This window comes from Camelus dromedarius, chromosome 3 (assembly GCF_036321535.1).
Source record: "Camelus dromedarius isolate mCamDro1 chromosome 3, mCamDro1.pat, whole genome shotgun sequence".
Lineage (NCBI taxonomy): Eukaryota > Metazoa > Chordata > Mammalia > Artiodactyla > Camelidae > Camelus > Camelus dromedarius.
In genome coordinates this window covers 99,277,685-99,294,908 of record NC_087438.1, presented here as the reverse complement: position 1 = coordinate 99,294,908, position 17,224 = coordinate 99,277,685, and the positions used below count along the sequence as shown (strand labels likewise).

Below are 17,224 nucleotides of genomic sequence, written 5' to 3'. Positions count from 1 at the left end.
CAATTAGGGATAATGAAAACCTTCCACACCTGGAAGGCAGTGAGTCATCAGTATTGTTTTCCCATTTTACAGATGAGGAAAATGAGGCCTCCAAAAGTTAAGTGCTTCAGGAGCGAGGTCTCCAGGTGTCTGATATGTCACTCCAGGTCAGAGGAATCTCTTTACAAGATCTGTGATTTTCAAGCTGTTGGGTTCCCCAAGTCAATGAAACAGGCCAGGGGAGACTAAGCAGGTGGGGTCTCCAGCCTGACCAGCCAGGTACCTGGCACAAGGCAACACTTGATGAATACTTGTTCAATGGAGGAACAAATGAATAAATGGGTAAAATAAATTTTACAGAGTAAATGGGTAAATAAATTTTCTCTATATTGGAGCTCCAGGTAAGACTTCAGTAGAAAAAAAAAGAAAAACAGATTCCATTTTGTAAAAGCAAAGTCTGAAAACCATAGCACTAGAGTAGAGAGTGCCGACCACCCTCCCCTCACCAATTACTGGTGGGTTTCCAGTGCAGAGCTGATGCTGGGAGGTGAGGGAAGAAGAGATGGGGAGAGGACGCAATCGCAGGAAACTGAATCAGGGCTGGCAACCAGGTCACTGCCTGACCCTAGTTCAAAAGTCCTAAATCTGTAGTCTTTGGACCCCCTGAATACCAGGCAAAACTTTGTGTCCAGGCATTCTTCCAGGTAGAAGATCCAGAGTCATCAGATTTTTCCAAGGAACATGTGACCTATAAAAAGTTAAGCAGCACTGCTCTAAGTCACTATCTAAACCTCCACAGACACGGGCAATTTTAGTCACAAGGAGCCTGAACATTTTATAACCAAGGAAATGGCAAAACAACAAGGGCTGACTGGCCCAGAGCCACATGGCAGGCTGGTGACAGGGCTGGGATCTGCATCTGAGATTCAGTATGATGTTCTTTCTAATGTATCAAGGATTCTTAGCCCAGGGTCCTTGTTTGGGCTTTAGGATCCTGCTGAATTGCATGCAAAATTGGGAGGATGCGCATTTTTCTCTGGGAGGGAGTCAGTGCTTTCATCTGATTCTCAAAGGGGTCTGTGACCTAAATAAGATTAAGGACCACTGTGATCCTCTATTCCCTGCAGAACCCAGAGAACTCATGGATAGAGCTGTCCCTGTTCTGAGAAAACCGACCTTTGATCAGGGCGGGGGTGTATGGACGGGAGAGTTGGTGCTCCGGCCCGCGCCTTGCAAACCCTCCTAGCTGGCTGATATCAGCCCTTCCCCCAATAACCAGCTGAGAGTGAGACAGTGCATATGGTGACAGAACTGAGTGTGCTGAACAGGAAGCTTACAGAAACTTCTTGACATCAGCCAAGATGTCAGAGCTGAGACTTTGGACATGTTCAAAACAGTTTCCACCAAGATGGGCCCTGTCCCCTGGGAGACTGAAGGAGCAGGCGAGCCAGCGAGCACTCAGTTAAATGTCGTCTTAATTTGGAAAACGCAGAGGGACATTTTTTTTTTGTTTTAATCAATAGTCAGCCGTTCTCCAGCACCAGGAGTGCAATGCAGTGCTTACTCGGAGCCCGGGGGCAGTTCCGAGATTGACAGGCAGCCTCTGAGTTTGTCATCCAGCTTCAGCTTGGTGGCTCACTGACCCTACCTCTCCTCTGACTGAAACAAGAGTGAGATGGCAACCACTATCCTTGGGATCCTGGAGGGAACCAAATCCCCAAAATGAGAAGACAGGAGTGGGGAGGGAGGAGTTCTAGCACAGGCTCAGCCTGGCACACGGTGTTCTAGCACAGGCTCAGCCTGGCACACACCTAGAAAATAGGTCAGCGTTTTCCAGTCCCAACTGAGTACTGGGCGCAGTGTAATGGGTGGGGGGAGGGGAGGCCTGATCAGCAATGCTCATTCAACAAACATTTTGTATTTATTGAGCAGTTCCTACAGGGCAGGAGAGGCACTAGGAATAGCAGTGGTGATTGGGGCATACACAACCATTCATTCAACAAATATTTAAAGCACCTCTAAGGTGCTGGGTAGGCTGGGGGCTGGGTGGAGAGAGGACAAAGCGGAGAATCACTCATTCACTGAATAAATACTGACTGAACATTTACTAGGTACCCCGCCCTGTATCAGCACTGAAGATATAATGAACCTCATTCCCACCATCGTGTCAGCGCTCCCTGAAAACAGCATCTCCAAACGAGGAAACCGAGGTGGCAGAGCCTCACACAAAGATCTCACTGTTGAGGACACCAGGGCTCGAACCTGGGGTCATCCTGACCCAGGCTGGCCCTGCTGAATGGGGCCACCTCCCTGGCCTCCCCTCACATTTCCTTTAAGGGCACGGACAATGTGTCATTAATGATGGGATTTTAATGGCACAAGCACAGCACTTCCAGGGTCTGCCGAGGAGGCCTGTCCCCTGGGGCTGAATGGAGACTGCAGGGACTGAACAGCCGGGGAGTTTTGGTCCCTCAACAGCATCTCTCTCACAACTCTTGCATCCTTCCTGCTCCACAAGGAAAGCTTAAAAATATCCGACCTCCACATGTGGCACCCTAAATTGGCTCAGCACTTCACTTCTAACGACTAAGGGGGAGGGAGAGCCTTATCTGACCATCAACACTGGAGGCCCAGTGTCCCTGGACTGTCTGAACTGCCCCTCGGCCCCAGGCACAGCCAGGAGGAAGTGCTCATCGGAGGACCCCAAGTGACAACAGGAGGGGAAGAGCTGACGAGTGGGGAGGGCAAGAAGTGACATTTTACACAGAGGGTGCCCCAGGAAGTTTCATCGACAATCTGCGGGGAGCCGGGCTCTGTGCCCGACTCTTCAAGGGAAGCACTGGGTTAACCGAGTTCTTTACGGCCGGACTTCTTGGAACCTTGAATATGTTGATGTGCATTGTGAATCTATAAAAGGGGGTTGTCTAGTGCAACGTTTCCCAAACTTATTCGACCACAGAAACCTTTTTTTTAACCCCAGAGAGATTAGTGCACTGCTCAGCTTAAAAAAAAAAACCTGAGCTTTAACCAATGTGTATTGAGCTGCTACCTGCACGACTGGGCATCGTGCTAAGCGCTGAGGATACCGAAGTCCAACGTCCATACTTCTCAGGAGCCGTCTGTGGGGGTGAGGCCAGTGTGCGGGGCAGCCCTGGAAATGGAGCAGGGGGTGTCCTGGAGCTAGAGGAAGCTTAGGGCTGTAGCAGTGACAGGAAGGTGCTGGGAAAAGTGGGGTGAGACCACCAGAGGCTGGGGGCAGCAGAGAAGGAAATGCAGACAACTCCCCTCTGCAAATCCTCCCCTCTTTGGGCTGGGCATGCTAACTGGTCTTTCCCATTTGAACAGTCCCCAGTGGGGTTGGTCCTCAGTCCCTCCCACCCGCTACCTCCACCACATCTCTGCTATTGAACTTGGGCTAACATCCAGAAGCCAGGGAACAGCTCTGCACAAATTCAGTAATTGGAGTCATTAGCGTTGACTCAGAAATCATTTTTTTCTATGTCTCTTTCTTGGAGAAGCTTTTAAGACCCTTTAAATTGGTTAATGGAGAGTTTAAAGATGAAGATGGAGCCTCAGCTTTCAGCTTCCGCAGCCTGTCTCCCTGGCTTTCCCCAACACACTCAAGGGCAAGAGAGATGAGATAATCCAGGATCTGTTTTATTAAGCTCACATCTATTTCTGGCACACCTTTCACAAACGAGGGTCTCAAAATCTACATACTCCTGCTCCAAGACTCTGGAGGCTCAATCTCCATTTACCCCCTCCTATCAGCGGGACAATAATAACACCTTCACATAAAATGACGGTGAGAACTGTTGCAAAAGAGCCCTGGGCCAGGCGTCAGGAGGCTGGGGTCCTTGTCCTGGCCTGGTGACTCATAAAGCCACGTAACCATGGGCATCACTCCGCCTCCTCAGGCCTAAGTGAGCACCAAGGTCCTTTCTGCAATGAAATGCCCCACATCTGCCCGCAGGGGGGAGGGCAGGCTGCTGCCCTTGGTCTACAACTGAGGAAGCAACACAGCGAATCAGGCCACTGCTTCAAAGTGACGTGGCCAGAACCTGGGCGTTCACATACTTTCCTCTTCTTTACAGTGCTGGGCAGGGACTTAAGGTTCTTTGGGAAGGTGGGTGGATACCTGGCCTCTTTGGAACTCAAGTCGAGGTATTTCTCTGAGGCTCCACAGGCTCCATCTTCAGGGCTGAGTGAAGGGTGGAGGTCTGAAAAAGTCAAGCAGTTACATCAGGCATGTACACCCTAAACTCCTTCCTTCCAAATCAGAGGGGAAGTGGAGACAATCACGAATCCACTGGGGATGAACAAAAGCCACCTGATTCTGTATTTCCCGGGTTTTAGCCCTTCATGGAACCACCTGACGACTTCTGCCACCTCTCTGGATCTGTGCTCCCCTTTTACACAATGTCACAAGGTTTTTCTCTAACTTGATACACTATTTTTCATATCTGTGAAACTATAATATGCTAATCATGTTTTTTAATGATATATATTAAGTATACAACTAGTAAAATAAAAAACCTTTAAACTGAAAAAGGAGAAAAGAAAAGAAAATAATAAAAACCCCGAGTATCACCCCAAATCCTCTTGTGAACCACAGGAGGCACACACATCAGATACTGGCAAAAAATGATGTGGTCTAAGCCCAAGGAAACTGAGGCATGGCCAGGGTAAAAGGGAAGTGATTTGCTCAAAGACAAAGGTGAAGGCAAGGACCAGGGTCTCTGGATCCTTAAGTAAAGGTCTTCACAGGTCACGGGACAAATCCTTTTTACGTAGACCAGAAATGACCTTGAATGCATTCACCGCTCATTTGTGAGGCTACAACTGGGGGAAACCGTCAAAGTCACTTATTAGCTATGCACTTGAAATTGCTTGAGAACCTGATCTCCTATTGGAATTTCCACCCTGGAAAGGGACGCCGACACCCGATTTTTGTTGCCATCCCACCCCCTCCATGCCCGCCTCGCCTCCCAGCACCAGTGAGAGGTACCAGTGACTGTGTTTTATCTCACCTTAGCCAAAACCCAGTCTGACGAGACTCCTTTCCAAGGGGTACGCATGGTGGGGGACAGCCCTGCTGGGGGCTCCGGGGCTGGCTCTGAGATGCCCGCTTCTATAGAGGAGGCCAAGGTTCCCTGTGCTCAAGGCGTGTGGCAGGCACGAGGCTCCTGCCAGCAGGGTGTTCAGGCTGCAGAGGGATGGGCTGGAAAATGACTTCAATCCTCTAACTGCCAGCTCGCCGGGCCCCGGGGCTGCGAGGAGAGGTGAGAGCAACTCTTACTCACACTGCGTTCCTGGACTCTGACTTCGGAGAAGGGCCTCCTTAAAGGACTTGGTTCCCTGGCATTGTTAACCCAGGCCAGCCCGAGTGACTGAGGAGTGAGCAGGGCTCCCAGAGCCCTAGACGGGGAAGTCAGGGCACTGAGGCAGCCTCAGGATAGTGTCTCTCCTGACAAATCATCAGAGCAGCTACCATTTTTTCAACGCTGACTGTGCGCCAGGCTGTGCTAAGCCCTTTGCTGTCATCCCAGTGAATCCTACAAATGAATGAATTTTCAGACGTGAAGAAACAGAGGTGCAAACCAGAGCCTTTGCAGATGCAAAGATGAAGCCCAAGTTCAGTGACCAAGCAGGGGTGAAAACTCAGGTTGGGTTGGTCTGGGGCAGGAAATGACAAGGAGACCGAGGGCTCCTGCCACCCCCTTCTGTGTCACAGGGTGCTGAGCTCCGAGGAGGGACCTGCTGGCTTTGACTCTCATCTGTACCTGCTGCCTCCATGGAAAAGAGGGTCTGCAGCCTCTCCTGGGCGGGCACGTTCCCCAGAGCTGCTGACTGCTGGTAACATCTCATGGCCTCTCCCAGATTCCTCTGCACACCAAGGCCCTTCTCATAACAAATTCCCAAGTGGTACCTGCTCTGTGAGTCCTAAAAGAGAAGATGGACAGACACATAGATGCACACTCATGCAGGACTGGAGAACTGAACCACTGAGGCAGGAGAAAGGCGCAGAAGTCAGGCATGCCTGCGCTTCATCCCTGCAGGGTCAGGCCCAGCCCCGACCCTCCCTGGACCAAGGGATCTTAGCTATGAAGAGCCGGAGGCCCAGAGCTCGCCCAGCAAAGGAGACAGGGATCTTTCCACCCAGGGAGATTCTGGCCAGAGCAGTGAGGGAGCTTCTCTTCCTGAGGATGGCACTGAAGGGGTGAAGGCTGCAGGAAGCACTCAGCCTTGCTATGGGAGCCCAGGGAGCCAGGCTCCTGCGTTATCCTGAAAGAGTCAGGAGCAAGGGTGGAGGCTCGGCCTCTGAAGACCTTATATGCCTTCCTGAATCTCTACCGAGAGGGCTACAGAACATACATTACAGAGAACTCGCTCTCCTCCTTTGAAAGGTTAAAAGGCTAATCCCTTTGTCCAGTGCCCTGGACCCTCTCTCCCCTCTCACTGAGAACTGGGCTCCTCGGAGATGCGGTATCCGGCAGGGATTAGGAGCCCCACCTCTACAGCCAGACCGCCTGGGTTCCAAGCTTGGCTCCACCACTTACCAGCTGTGTACCCTCAGTCATGTTACTCTATGTCTCTGTGCCTCAGTTTCCTCACCTGTAAAGTGGGTATAATAATAGCACCTACTTTATTACATCATTGTGAGGATTAAGTGTGTCAATATGTGGAAAGTGCTTAGATTAGTTATTATTTTCATACCTTTAGTCGCCCATATCACTGATCTCTCCCTCTCTGTGATAAATATTTTCATTATATTCAATCTTCTAACCATGCTTCTGTTTCTCTTCGACCTTCTATAGTCAAATTTCTGGAAAGAGTTTCTGTAACATGTAGGCCAAAGCCTATATGATAAATATGGTGGACTCCTTGGCTACAGGCCGGCTTAGAACCTAGCACTGGACATTTGTAAGGCCAAACACCCACCCTGCTGGGTGCTGTTACACAACATCCCTTTGCGCACGTTTCCTCCTGGCAGGCTGGGTGACTAAAGCAGGCCAGGGTGCCCCAGGCTTGTCCCGGACACGGTCACAAGGCCCATTCAGCCCAAGGAAAGCTGTGGGGCTCTTTCAAGGAAAGGCAGGCAAAGAGGCTGGTAGCCCTTTTGACGGCTACTGCAGATACTTTGGGCAACACTGAGTGAAAAAGGAGAAGTATTCTGATGTCCAAGGGTTCAACGAAGCTATCACTGTGTTGGCCAGAAAACAAGGAGAAGTTGCAGCCCCACTGCAGGGACAGTCTAGAACATGAACATTGCTGGCTTTAATCCAGGGCTCCTGGTCCTTCAAGATACAACTCAAAAAATATACTGGTGTTCATGTAACTGCCCCATTGTAAACTGATTATACTTCACTAAAAAAAAAAAAAATGTATATATATATATATATATATATACTGGTCACACCAGAAACTAATTCAACATTGTAAGTCAACTACACTTCAATAAAAAATATAAGGATACATATACTGCTCAGAGACACTTGAGGATACAACAGACTCACAGATGTCTTTTCAGTGATTCTCACTGACATAAAGGTCTGAGATTCCCTACATTAAAGGTCCCTCTTTAACTCATTATTTCCTGAGCCCATCTGACCATTTTCCTTGTATTACTTATAAACAGCCCATGGAACTAATGTTCTGTGTAACAAACTCTGGGTCACACTGCCTGGAAGAGGCCAACCCCCCCTCGTTCATGGACACGCAGACATCCTCCCCCCACCGAACTGCTCACTGTCTTCACCTCACGTCTTGACTTCCCCGGACAAGGTCACTTGTGATGGGTGTACCTTTCAGGTGTACAGTATACAAAGTGCTTTCACACTTATTATCTCAGTTAGATTTGGATCCTCACAACAACCTTGTGAAGTAGTAGCCAGGTAAGGCAGGCATTATTATCCTGATTTTAGAGACAAGGAAAATAAGAAGTGACCAGCCCAGTAGTATGCTAGTAAATGGTTAACAACCCGCTCTTCACGGGAAAAAGCCCTGCTTTGTAGCATTTGGCGATCTCTGTGGTGCAAATGCTCCTCTTATAGCTGATACCAAGCTACCGACAATACTCGCAGGCTGGTGCGAGCCAGCCCCTGCACACCACGAGAGCCACCCAGGGGGCACACGTAAGTCAGGGAGAGTTACTAAGGTTTGAAGCCGGCCCAGTGCTCCTATTAACTGTCTCCTAAGCACAGCAGAACTCAGTACCAGTTCCAAAATCCCCTTATCAGACTTGATCCCCCACATGCCTGGAGCCTGGAGATCTCATACCCCATTGTTGGCTGCAAGCCAAAGATATTTCACGGCTCTCTGCTCGTCCAGGTACGGTTCCTTGGTGAAAAGCACCCCGAGGAAAGCTTGGGCCTGTGGTCAAGGAGGAAGGAAAAAGGTACCTTGGTCACTGCTAGGCCTCACATGGTCCCTGGGAGGCCCCACGTCCCAGGTGCCCAGGACCCACTGCACCAATGGCAGTCACCTCTCTCAAGCCTGAGTCTGCAGCCTGCTTCAGCATGGACACTGCCCTCTGCCGCTCGGGGTCCCACGAGGAGGCTGGGTCTTGCAGCAGGCACCTGGCATAGCGGTACTGAGCCAGGCTGTGGCCCTGGCCGGCAGCCAACTGGTAATAAAGGGCTGCCTGGGCAAAGGGAGAAACAGCCAGTCTACTGGTAACTTTTTTGGGGAATGAAATGTTAGAAACTTATTTTAATTAAGTACTACATAATCATTACAGATAAGTCAGAAAATACAGATAAGTCGAAAAGAAAAACATAAAATTCCAAGAAATCTTGCCTCTTAAAGATCATTCTCTGTTCACGTTTTAGTGTATAGCCTTGCAAATTTCTTCCCATATATACTATATGTATTTACATATATATACATATACATTATATGTGTGTGTGTGTGTGTGTGTGTGGAGAGAGAGAACCACACTCACTATTTTAGAACCAATTTTTTCACTTAATGATACACCATGAATATCTTTCCCTGCAAATAAATATAGATCTAGCCCATCATTTTTAAGGCTCACATAGATGTTACTAACCAATCCTCTACTGAAGGAACTTCAAGTTGCTTTCTTTTTTCTTTGGCCATCATATACAATTCTAAGAAATACATTCTCAAATATAACATCTTTGTGTACTCATCCTACATTTTGGGATTAATTAATCTATTCATCAAGGTAATGTTTTGGTTGTGAAGATATAGCTGCAAAGAAGAAAGGCAAGGTCCCTGGTCTCCCGGAATTTTGAATCTAAATTCCTAGAAGCTGGGAGCTTCTTTCTTATTTTCCCCTCCCAATTGGGAGAGAGAAGCTGGACTTTCCCAAGCCCTGCCTACTGCTCATCTCTGGAGGTCACTCTGGGTAGCACAGCACAGGGGACGGGCTTTGGGGCAGGGAGGAGGTGCAGTACCTTGTCAAGGTCCCTGGGGGTGCCTCTGCCATGCTCGTGACACAAGCCCACGTTGTACTGAGCTTTGCTGTAGCCGCGATCTGCTGCTTTCTGGAAGTGAGAAAAGGCAGCCACGTGGTCCCCATCCCTCATGTTCTCTGTCCCTGTAAGAAAGCACAGGACATAAACACAGCTTCCTCTGTGAACTTCCCTACATCCTCGGCCAGATATCCAAAAGCTCCTTCCTTTCTTTTTTGTGCTAGACATTTTGTATTCCTATCCTCTGAGTATTTCACTGGTTTGCCAGAGACACGGTGGGTTCTGCCCTCCTGTACACCATCCTTCTCTAGGTGACAGCGTCCCAATTTCCCTTTGGAAACAGCCCTCCCCCCAGTGCTGTCAATCAATGCGACATGCGCTCTTCCCAACCAATGAGACCCTCTTTCAGGAATCTGAATCTTGATCTGGTTTGGACAGGAGAGAAAACAGCTTCTGCAGGTTTACTGTGACAGCAGCACTCGGAATATGCTGTCTCTCAGTTACCGCCCCCTGGATCCCTGCAGCTTCCCTGATTCCTGTTCTTTCTGAGGCTTTGCTGGTTAATAGATTCCAACAGATTCTTTTTGTACTTAGGTGAGCCAGAGTGGGTTTAGGCTGCTTATAACCAACATAATGTAAGTGATACAGCTGATGTTGTTCATCTTGTTTTATGAGGAAGCTGAGAGATTAAAAAAGCCTCGACCTGAACTCAGGGATGTCCAGCAATCAAGCCTATGTTCTTTTTTATCAGCCAAACAAAAAGGAAAACAGAGAAGGGGCTGGGCATAGCCAACTCTCATCTCTAAGCCTTTGCTCAGACTATTTCTCCTGCCCGTGATATTTTTCTGCCTCCATCATCAGGCCTTCCCATCCTATTCTGTTCTAGAACCTTCAGACCACACTCAGGCTTTAAACACTCTTTTGGCACTGACTTAATATACAAGGATTTTTCTAGGAGCTAAACTGTTTCAGGAGTACAAGCCCTGTCCCCTCAATTATACTGTAAAATCCTGGAGGCAGAAGCAGAAAAAGAGTGTAGAAGAAATAACTCTGCATAGGGTGAAAGCTCTATACAAATGCAAAATATGATTATGGCTTATGCTCCCTTTGTGTTCTGCCACAGTGCTTAGCACTTACTGAATAAATGAATATGTCTATGAAGGAAGGAATGGGCAAGAAAATTCTCAGAAGAGACTGTCTGCCCATCAAAATCACAAAAAGCTAACGAGGTAGAAGCCGGGTACCATTCAGCTAGCAATGAATTAGTCACCTCCTGGCTGCCTGGAAACTCGCTGTGGAGGGTTCACAGAGCCCTCCGTCCTTGAGGAGAAGACTTGAGAGGACAAAGGATACCCTGTCCCCATTCCCCACGCTGGGTCCCCGATCCAGCCCCTCTGCCTCTAACCTACACCAAGTCACCATCGCATTTTGCTTACCTATCAGTACCAGCTCCAATCCAGTCTGTTTCCCCTCTGGCTTCCCTACAATCCACGTCTGTCTACACAACAGCCAGAGAGATCTTTGAAAAAGTAAATCAGATTATGTGACTAACTTGCTTCCTGCTCCAGCATAAAACCCTCCAATGGCTTCCTGACTCACTTTAAAGATCCACACATCACCGCAGCTCAGGAGGCCTGATCCGATCTGGCCCCCACTTGCTTCTCTGACTTCATCTCTCTATTCTTCTGGTAATCACTAAGCTTCAGCCACATTCACTTTTCTTTTGTTCCTTTAACAAACAAAACTGCCTGCCTCAGGACGTTTGCACTTGCTGTTCCCCCTGCTCGGAAAGCTCTTTCTCCAGATGGAAACAAGACTGGCTTGTTTTTGTCAGTCAGCTCAAGGATCTTCCAAACCTTGAGGCCTTCCAAATCACAGCTGCTCCTTGTGCAAGTCACTAACACATCTCCTTGTTTAATTTTCCTCATAACATTTAACAGCATTTGAAATTTCATTTTTCATTTGTTTGCCAATTTTTTGTTTTCCTCTCCCTCAATATATGTCAGCTGCATGAGAGTAAGGACTTTGTCTTATGAATCACTGTATCCTCAATACCTAAACTGGGCCTAGCAGAAGGTGAATGCTTAATACATTTGTACTGAATGAACCCCAGCCTCTTATCCACCTGCCCACTAGACTTCAACAGATGCTGCTGGGAGTCTGGATCTCCATATGAGAAGGCCTGAAACAAGCCAAGTCACTGCAGAGAACAGGACAAATAGTGCAGGGGCATCTAGAGTCTCCAGATGTGGGCAAGGAAGTGCTCCTATTCCTGTACTTGATGGCCTGCTTCACACCTCAGGAGTCTGTTCCTGCCTAAGTGTGGCAGATAATGCAAGGTGTCCTCCAAGATTTATCTTCTCCTCCTTACACAGTAACCGAATTTTCAGGGAACTGTAATCAATCAGCTAAAGACTACACTTCCCAGGTTCCCTGTGATTAGGATGGCCGTAAGTCTTCATTCGGGACAATGATCTGTGCAATTTCTAAGCTGGGAAGGAAGGGTCCTTTAGCTTTCCCACGCCTCCCCTTCTAGCTGGCTAGAATTTCAATAGGAGGCAAACCGGACCTTGAGATGGAAACCCATTTTAAGAATGGCAGAACCATCTGACTGAAAATAGGTCGCTGACACCACTGTGCCACCATGGTCTACCCATCTGGGAGAAAATAAACTCTCTCTTGTGTAAGCCACTCCCTACCCCGACTCTGTTTGATCTACCCCACACCCTTTCCATTTTCCCATCCTGTCTTGAGGCAGAGTCTACCCCCTTACCCAGGAGGTTGAAAGCGATGGAAACACTGAGCTGGAAGAGCTGCTGAATGGAAGTCACGGCCTCCTCGAGGGAAAGAGTTTTTGATTTCTCTTGTTCCTGTGGAAAAAATGTAAAGACTCATCATAGGACAGTTCACCCGCCCAGGGGAATGTTACGGGGATCTGGGTGGCCAAATGGGGACAATACCTGCTTTTTGCCAGGGGGCTGAGGCTGGGCTGGCTTTGCCTCTGACTTGAAGCTATTGCTGGCCTCCAGGAAGCCGGTGTCACTGGGGTCTGCAAGGGAGAGGGCCGACACCCACCAGGGCAAAGGGGGAAGGTGCTATTTCTCCTTTTTTCCCACTCTCCCAGTCCACCCAGCCCCTCCATCCAGCACTACTGCCAGGAACCCAAATAATTCCAAACTGCCCCAGAAAGCCTGGGGGCTTCCAGGAATGACAGTTCCCTTATCTGCCATATGCAGCAACAAATGTCCATCTGCCCAGCTCCCCACGCCCACCCCACTGGCCTGCTGCTGATTTGGGGTGGGGGGGACCGTACCTTCCTCAGAGGGACCCTGAAGACCAGCTGCTCCCAAGGAGCTGTGTGAAGAGAGGCTCTCGGGCTGAGTGGCGGGTTCTTCGTGGCCCAGCCTGAGTTTCCTGAGGCCAGAGTGCCTAGGAGCCGGGTGGTCAGGGCTGGGCAGAACGTACCTCCGCAGTGCTGGAAAGAGCCAGTGAGAGCACTCACGTCAAAGAGGATCAGTTCAGCCTGCTCGGGGTGACTGAGCCCTCCCTGAGGTCTGGAGGGGCCAAAGGAAGAATCTGGGAACTCCTGTGACGCATCCTTCACGTGCCCCCTTCTCCATTTCCTCAGTTGGCTTTCCTCTGCAAGGGTGGAGACGGCCCCACCTTTATGCTGGTCCCCCATCTTAAGCGTAAGTCACTCCTCTGCTTGAATTCTTCCAGGGGCAGGGAGACATCTACCTTATTCTCTGTTCCAGTGCCAGCACCTAGCACTTTGACGGTAATATTGATAATGATTATAATCATAATAATAAGGGCAAGAACTTAAACTAATACCTGCGGAGCACTTACTACATGCCAGGCACTGTCCTAGGTCCTTGACTTGTATTAACTCAATTTAGTCCTTGCAAGAAACCTATCGCGTGGGTTTTATTATTACCCCCTTTTATAGATGAAGAAACTGAGACACAGGGAAGTTAAAAGTGACTTATCTATGGAAACAAAACTAGTACCGGCAGTTCTGGGCTTGAACCCTGACAGTGGGACTCCAGAGCCTTAACCATCATGCTGCTTTGACTCTGTACCATGGCACATAACAGCTATTTAGTAAAGATTCACTTATTAATGAATGATTGACCAGAGAATGACCTAACCTAACCTGGCTGGGGGGTAGGCAGGAAGCCACACGTAGGATGTAAAACAGCCTGGACTCCTTTGGGGCTCCCTCCACAGATGGTGAGGGGACGACATGGGAGGACACTGGAGGGCAGGTGTGGTTTGCACCCTGGGCAGACAGAACTTCCTCACATTCCCCTTCCTCTGACTATAGATAGGAAAGGCGAGGAGCTGCTGATGGCTCTTTTCCTGAGGTGTGTCCAGAGATGCTTCCTGGAAACTCCCAGCCCAACCCTCCTGTCCCCGGGATTGAGAGCTCACAGGAGTGCAGGGGCCACAAGGGAGATGAGAGGAAACGGTCCAGGGGGCTGCGCCAAGAGCAGCGCTCCGCTCGCCGAGGTCCTGATGGCAGGGACGCCTGGAAGTGGATCTGCCTTGCCAGTTGCAGGGCCAGCACGGCCAGAGTGCCCTGCGGAAGACAGCACATCAGGGGACACAGCCCTCCGCCAGGCAACTCCCTCAGTCTCAGCCTTCAGCTCCAACACCACTTCCTCGAGAAGCCTTGCCTGACTCCTGGCTGCGGGCTGCTCCCCTACTACACACTCTCAGAGCACCCAAACCTCCCCTCTTGAGCCCTGAGTGCGCTGCTACTTAAATAGTCATTTCTACAGTGAGTTATCAAGGTCTGTCTCTCCTGTTAGTCTCTAAGCACCATGAGGTCAGGAACCCTGTCTGTTTTGTTCACCAAGGTATCCCCGGTGCCTGGCAGAGCACTAAGATATAGTATTAATGAATAAATGTGTGAGTGAGTGACTGAATAAACAGAGTTGAAGTAGGCAAAAAGATGATGTGGTAAGTTTGGGCTTGGCCACAGCTGCAGCCAGATGCAGACAGGTCAGCATTTCCTATAAGGTTCACTCTTACTCTAGCCTGGCACAACCCCCCTCCCTGCCAACCCAGCCAGCCCACCACACACACATTCACAGATACAGGCTTGTTGTAGGTGTCTCTTCTCTGACAGGTCTGCAGAAGACCCGAGCTAGCTCCTAGTCCAGTGACTGCCTGGTTTTCCCTGTCCCTTCCTGTGTTGTGCACGGGAAGGGACACCCAAATACTTATTTGTTGCCACGGGCACTGTGTACAGTGGGAAACAAGACAGACCCAGTCTCTGCCCTCATGGAGTTTATATCTTCATTGAGGGAAAAAGACAAAATCCAAGTACACAGAGAAATAAATAACTACAAATTATGCTAAATGCCACTAAGGAAACAAATCAGGAGTTCACACAGAGCATGAGAGGGAGCCCTGACAGGACAGCGAGTTAGAGAAAGTCTCTCTGTAGAAGTGATGTGTATGCTGAGGCCAGAAGGAAGAGAAGGTTCCAGCAATGTCAACAGCGGGGACATGTATCCGTGGCACTGGAGATAGCTTGTGCTCAGGACCCTTCACCTGGGCAGTAGTGACAGAGCTGAGGGAAGGCATCAGGACCCCTGGGATATAGGCTCAGATCTTTGACAAAATGGGAAAACACTCCCCTCTCCAAGGTGTGTTATGCCCTTAGTCCACAGCTCCCCAGGAAGACGTGCTTATGGCATGGAGACATTCCAGGCTCAGCTCTGCTGATGACACCAAGTCAGAGATAAGACAACTGATGTTTAGAAAGGTCAGATCACTTGCCCAAAGTACACAGCATGAAAGTAAGAGGGATGAGATGTGACAGACACAAGAGTGATGTGAGTGGCAACTTCATTTGGAATACCTTATAAGCAGAACCTGGAAGGCAAAGATGCTGCCCTGTTGAGACACAGTATTAGCTACTGAGCATCTGACTTTATAGATCAGATTGAACAAATATTTATTGAGCAACTATTATGGGGCCAGGATTTGTACCACGTACTTTAACGAGCCATATGAGGTGCAGCAACCAAGCTGTACAGCATTGGAGCTAAGAGCAGGAGCTCCAGAGTTAAATCTGGTTCCTCTGCTTAACAGCTGTGTGACCTTAAGTGTGTTACCTAAAGCTTCAGAGCCAGAGTTTCCTTATCTATAAAATGGAGATTGTATTTCCTTTGCAAGATTTTGTAAAGATTAAAGAAGACAATGCATATATAATTCTTTACATTAATAAGTAAAATATTAGCTAGTTACTATTATTTAGTTGTAAGCTTCATGAAGGCAAGAATCATATCGACCTTGTTCTCTGCTATGTCCCTAAGTGCCTAGCAAAAATGCCTGGTTCAGAGAAGATACTAAATAAATGTTTACTGAATGAGAGGAATAAATACATGGGGAGCAGGGAGAAGGGGAATGTGATATCTCCCCAAATATGCTCCAGCACCATGGGTTACTCAAATCTTGAGTGCGGGCACAATGATGACCAAGCTCTTGTTTCTAGGCTATACTTCAACACAGGAGCATCGTCATTCACACTGAAGGTCAAGGACAGGACTGGGGAAAACTTACCCACGATATGGCATCCCAAAATGTGTTCTGGGAGACACGGGGAGACGTCCACTGGAAGGCATCTTTCCATCCATGGGACCTTGGGCCCCTGCTTGTGCCTGGGCCTGGGCCTGGGCCTGGGCCTGGGCCATGGGGACCGGACCTAGATGATGCAATAGAGGTTATCGAGTTCTGTCCCAAGTTGGGGAGAGGGAGGCCAGGGGACAACATGGGTGATGGAATGGCAGTATCTCACCTGTCAACGCTGGGCACAGGGACGAGGAGGTTGGAGGACGTAGCCTGAGGCCCATCTGGGCTGGTGGACTTAGGGGTTACCCCACGGAGGCCAGATCTGGACAGATGGGGAAGAGCTGTGCAGAACAAGGATCAGTCACTTCGACATGAACAGGATTGAGGCAGTGGTGGCCCCACCAATCCTCCCTATGACCACTGACAGAGCCCCACGCCAGGAACCCAGGAATCACTGGTACCTGCTTCTGCAGAGATTCTTAAACAAGTTTACAGGTGGGAATCTTAGGCCTAGGACAGATTCCAGCATGCCACCCCACAACCAATAAACCAGGATTATTCAGATTTGAGTATCTATATTTTGAAAAAGTCCCCTGGGTGATTCCGATGCCCTCCCAGGGCTGACAACCACTGTTCTAAAATGACTAGTCATTCATACACAAACACTCGTTCTAGGTTTGGAGCTCTTTGTCTCTAAATCCTGCCTCTCTTCATTGGCCCTGCCTACTCGATTGGCCTCCACTAACCCCGTCATTGTCTCTGCCCCCCCCGTCTCTACTTGACTCCTCCCCTTCCAGTAGCCCCACCCATCTCTTTGGATCTAAGCCCCACCCTTTCCCACTGGTCACGCCCACACCCCAAATTCCCTCGACTCAGAACTCCGCATCTACCCCCGCCCCTTAGAGCCCCGCCTCTCCTCTGCTCCAACCCCGCCCACCAGTGCTTTGGCTCCGTCCTCCAGCTCGCCCCCTCCTCGGTTCCAAGTCTCAGCAGCCACAGACCCGCGGTTCCGGCAGCCCTTACCCCGGCCCAGGAGACCCGGGAGCCGCCACATGTCGTCGCCAACACCATAGGGAGATCGCAGCCGAAAGAGCGAGGCCAAAGCGCGGGACGGCGGCTAGAGTGGCCGCGGTGGCGCCTTGCGAGCGGCCGAGTCCCCCAGGAAGCTCTCCGCCAGCCAATTAGAAGGGAGCCCAGCCGGAAGGACGGACCCAGAGAAA

At 49.5% G+C, this 17,224-nt stretch overlaps 1 protein-coding gene across 1 annotated transcript; it reads right to left on the bottom strand.

Annotated features, from left to right (window-relative positions):
* Positions 1-3,615: 3,615 nt before the first annotated feature.
* Positions 3,616-17,190, bottom strand: DELE1 (DAP3 binding cell death enhancer 1). The gene is made up of 13 exons (XM_010982150.3): positions 17,028-17,190; positions 16,231-16,345; positions 15,996-16,137; positions 13,854-14,001; positions 12,733-12,894; positions 12,380-12,468; positions 12,193-12,289; positions 9,402-9,544; positions 8,465-8,623; positions 8,260-8,352; positions 5,763-5,922; positions 5,010-5,249; positions 3,616-4,199 (listed from the first exon to the last, which is right to left on the bottom strand). The coding sequence occupies exons 1-12, from the start codon at positions 17,056-17,058 to the stop codon at positions 5,011-5,013; spliced, it is 1,578 nt and encodes a 525-aa protein (XP_010980452.2). The 5' UTR covers positions 17,059-17,190; the 3' UTR covers positions 3,616-4,199; position 5,010.
* Positions 17,191-17,224: the final 34 nt, after the last annotated feature.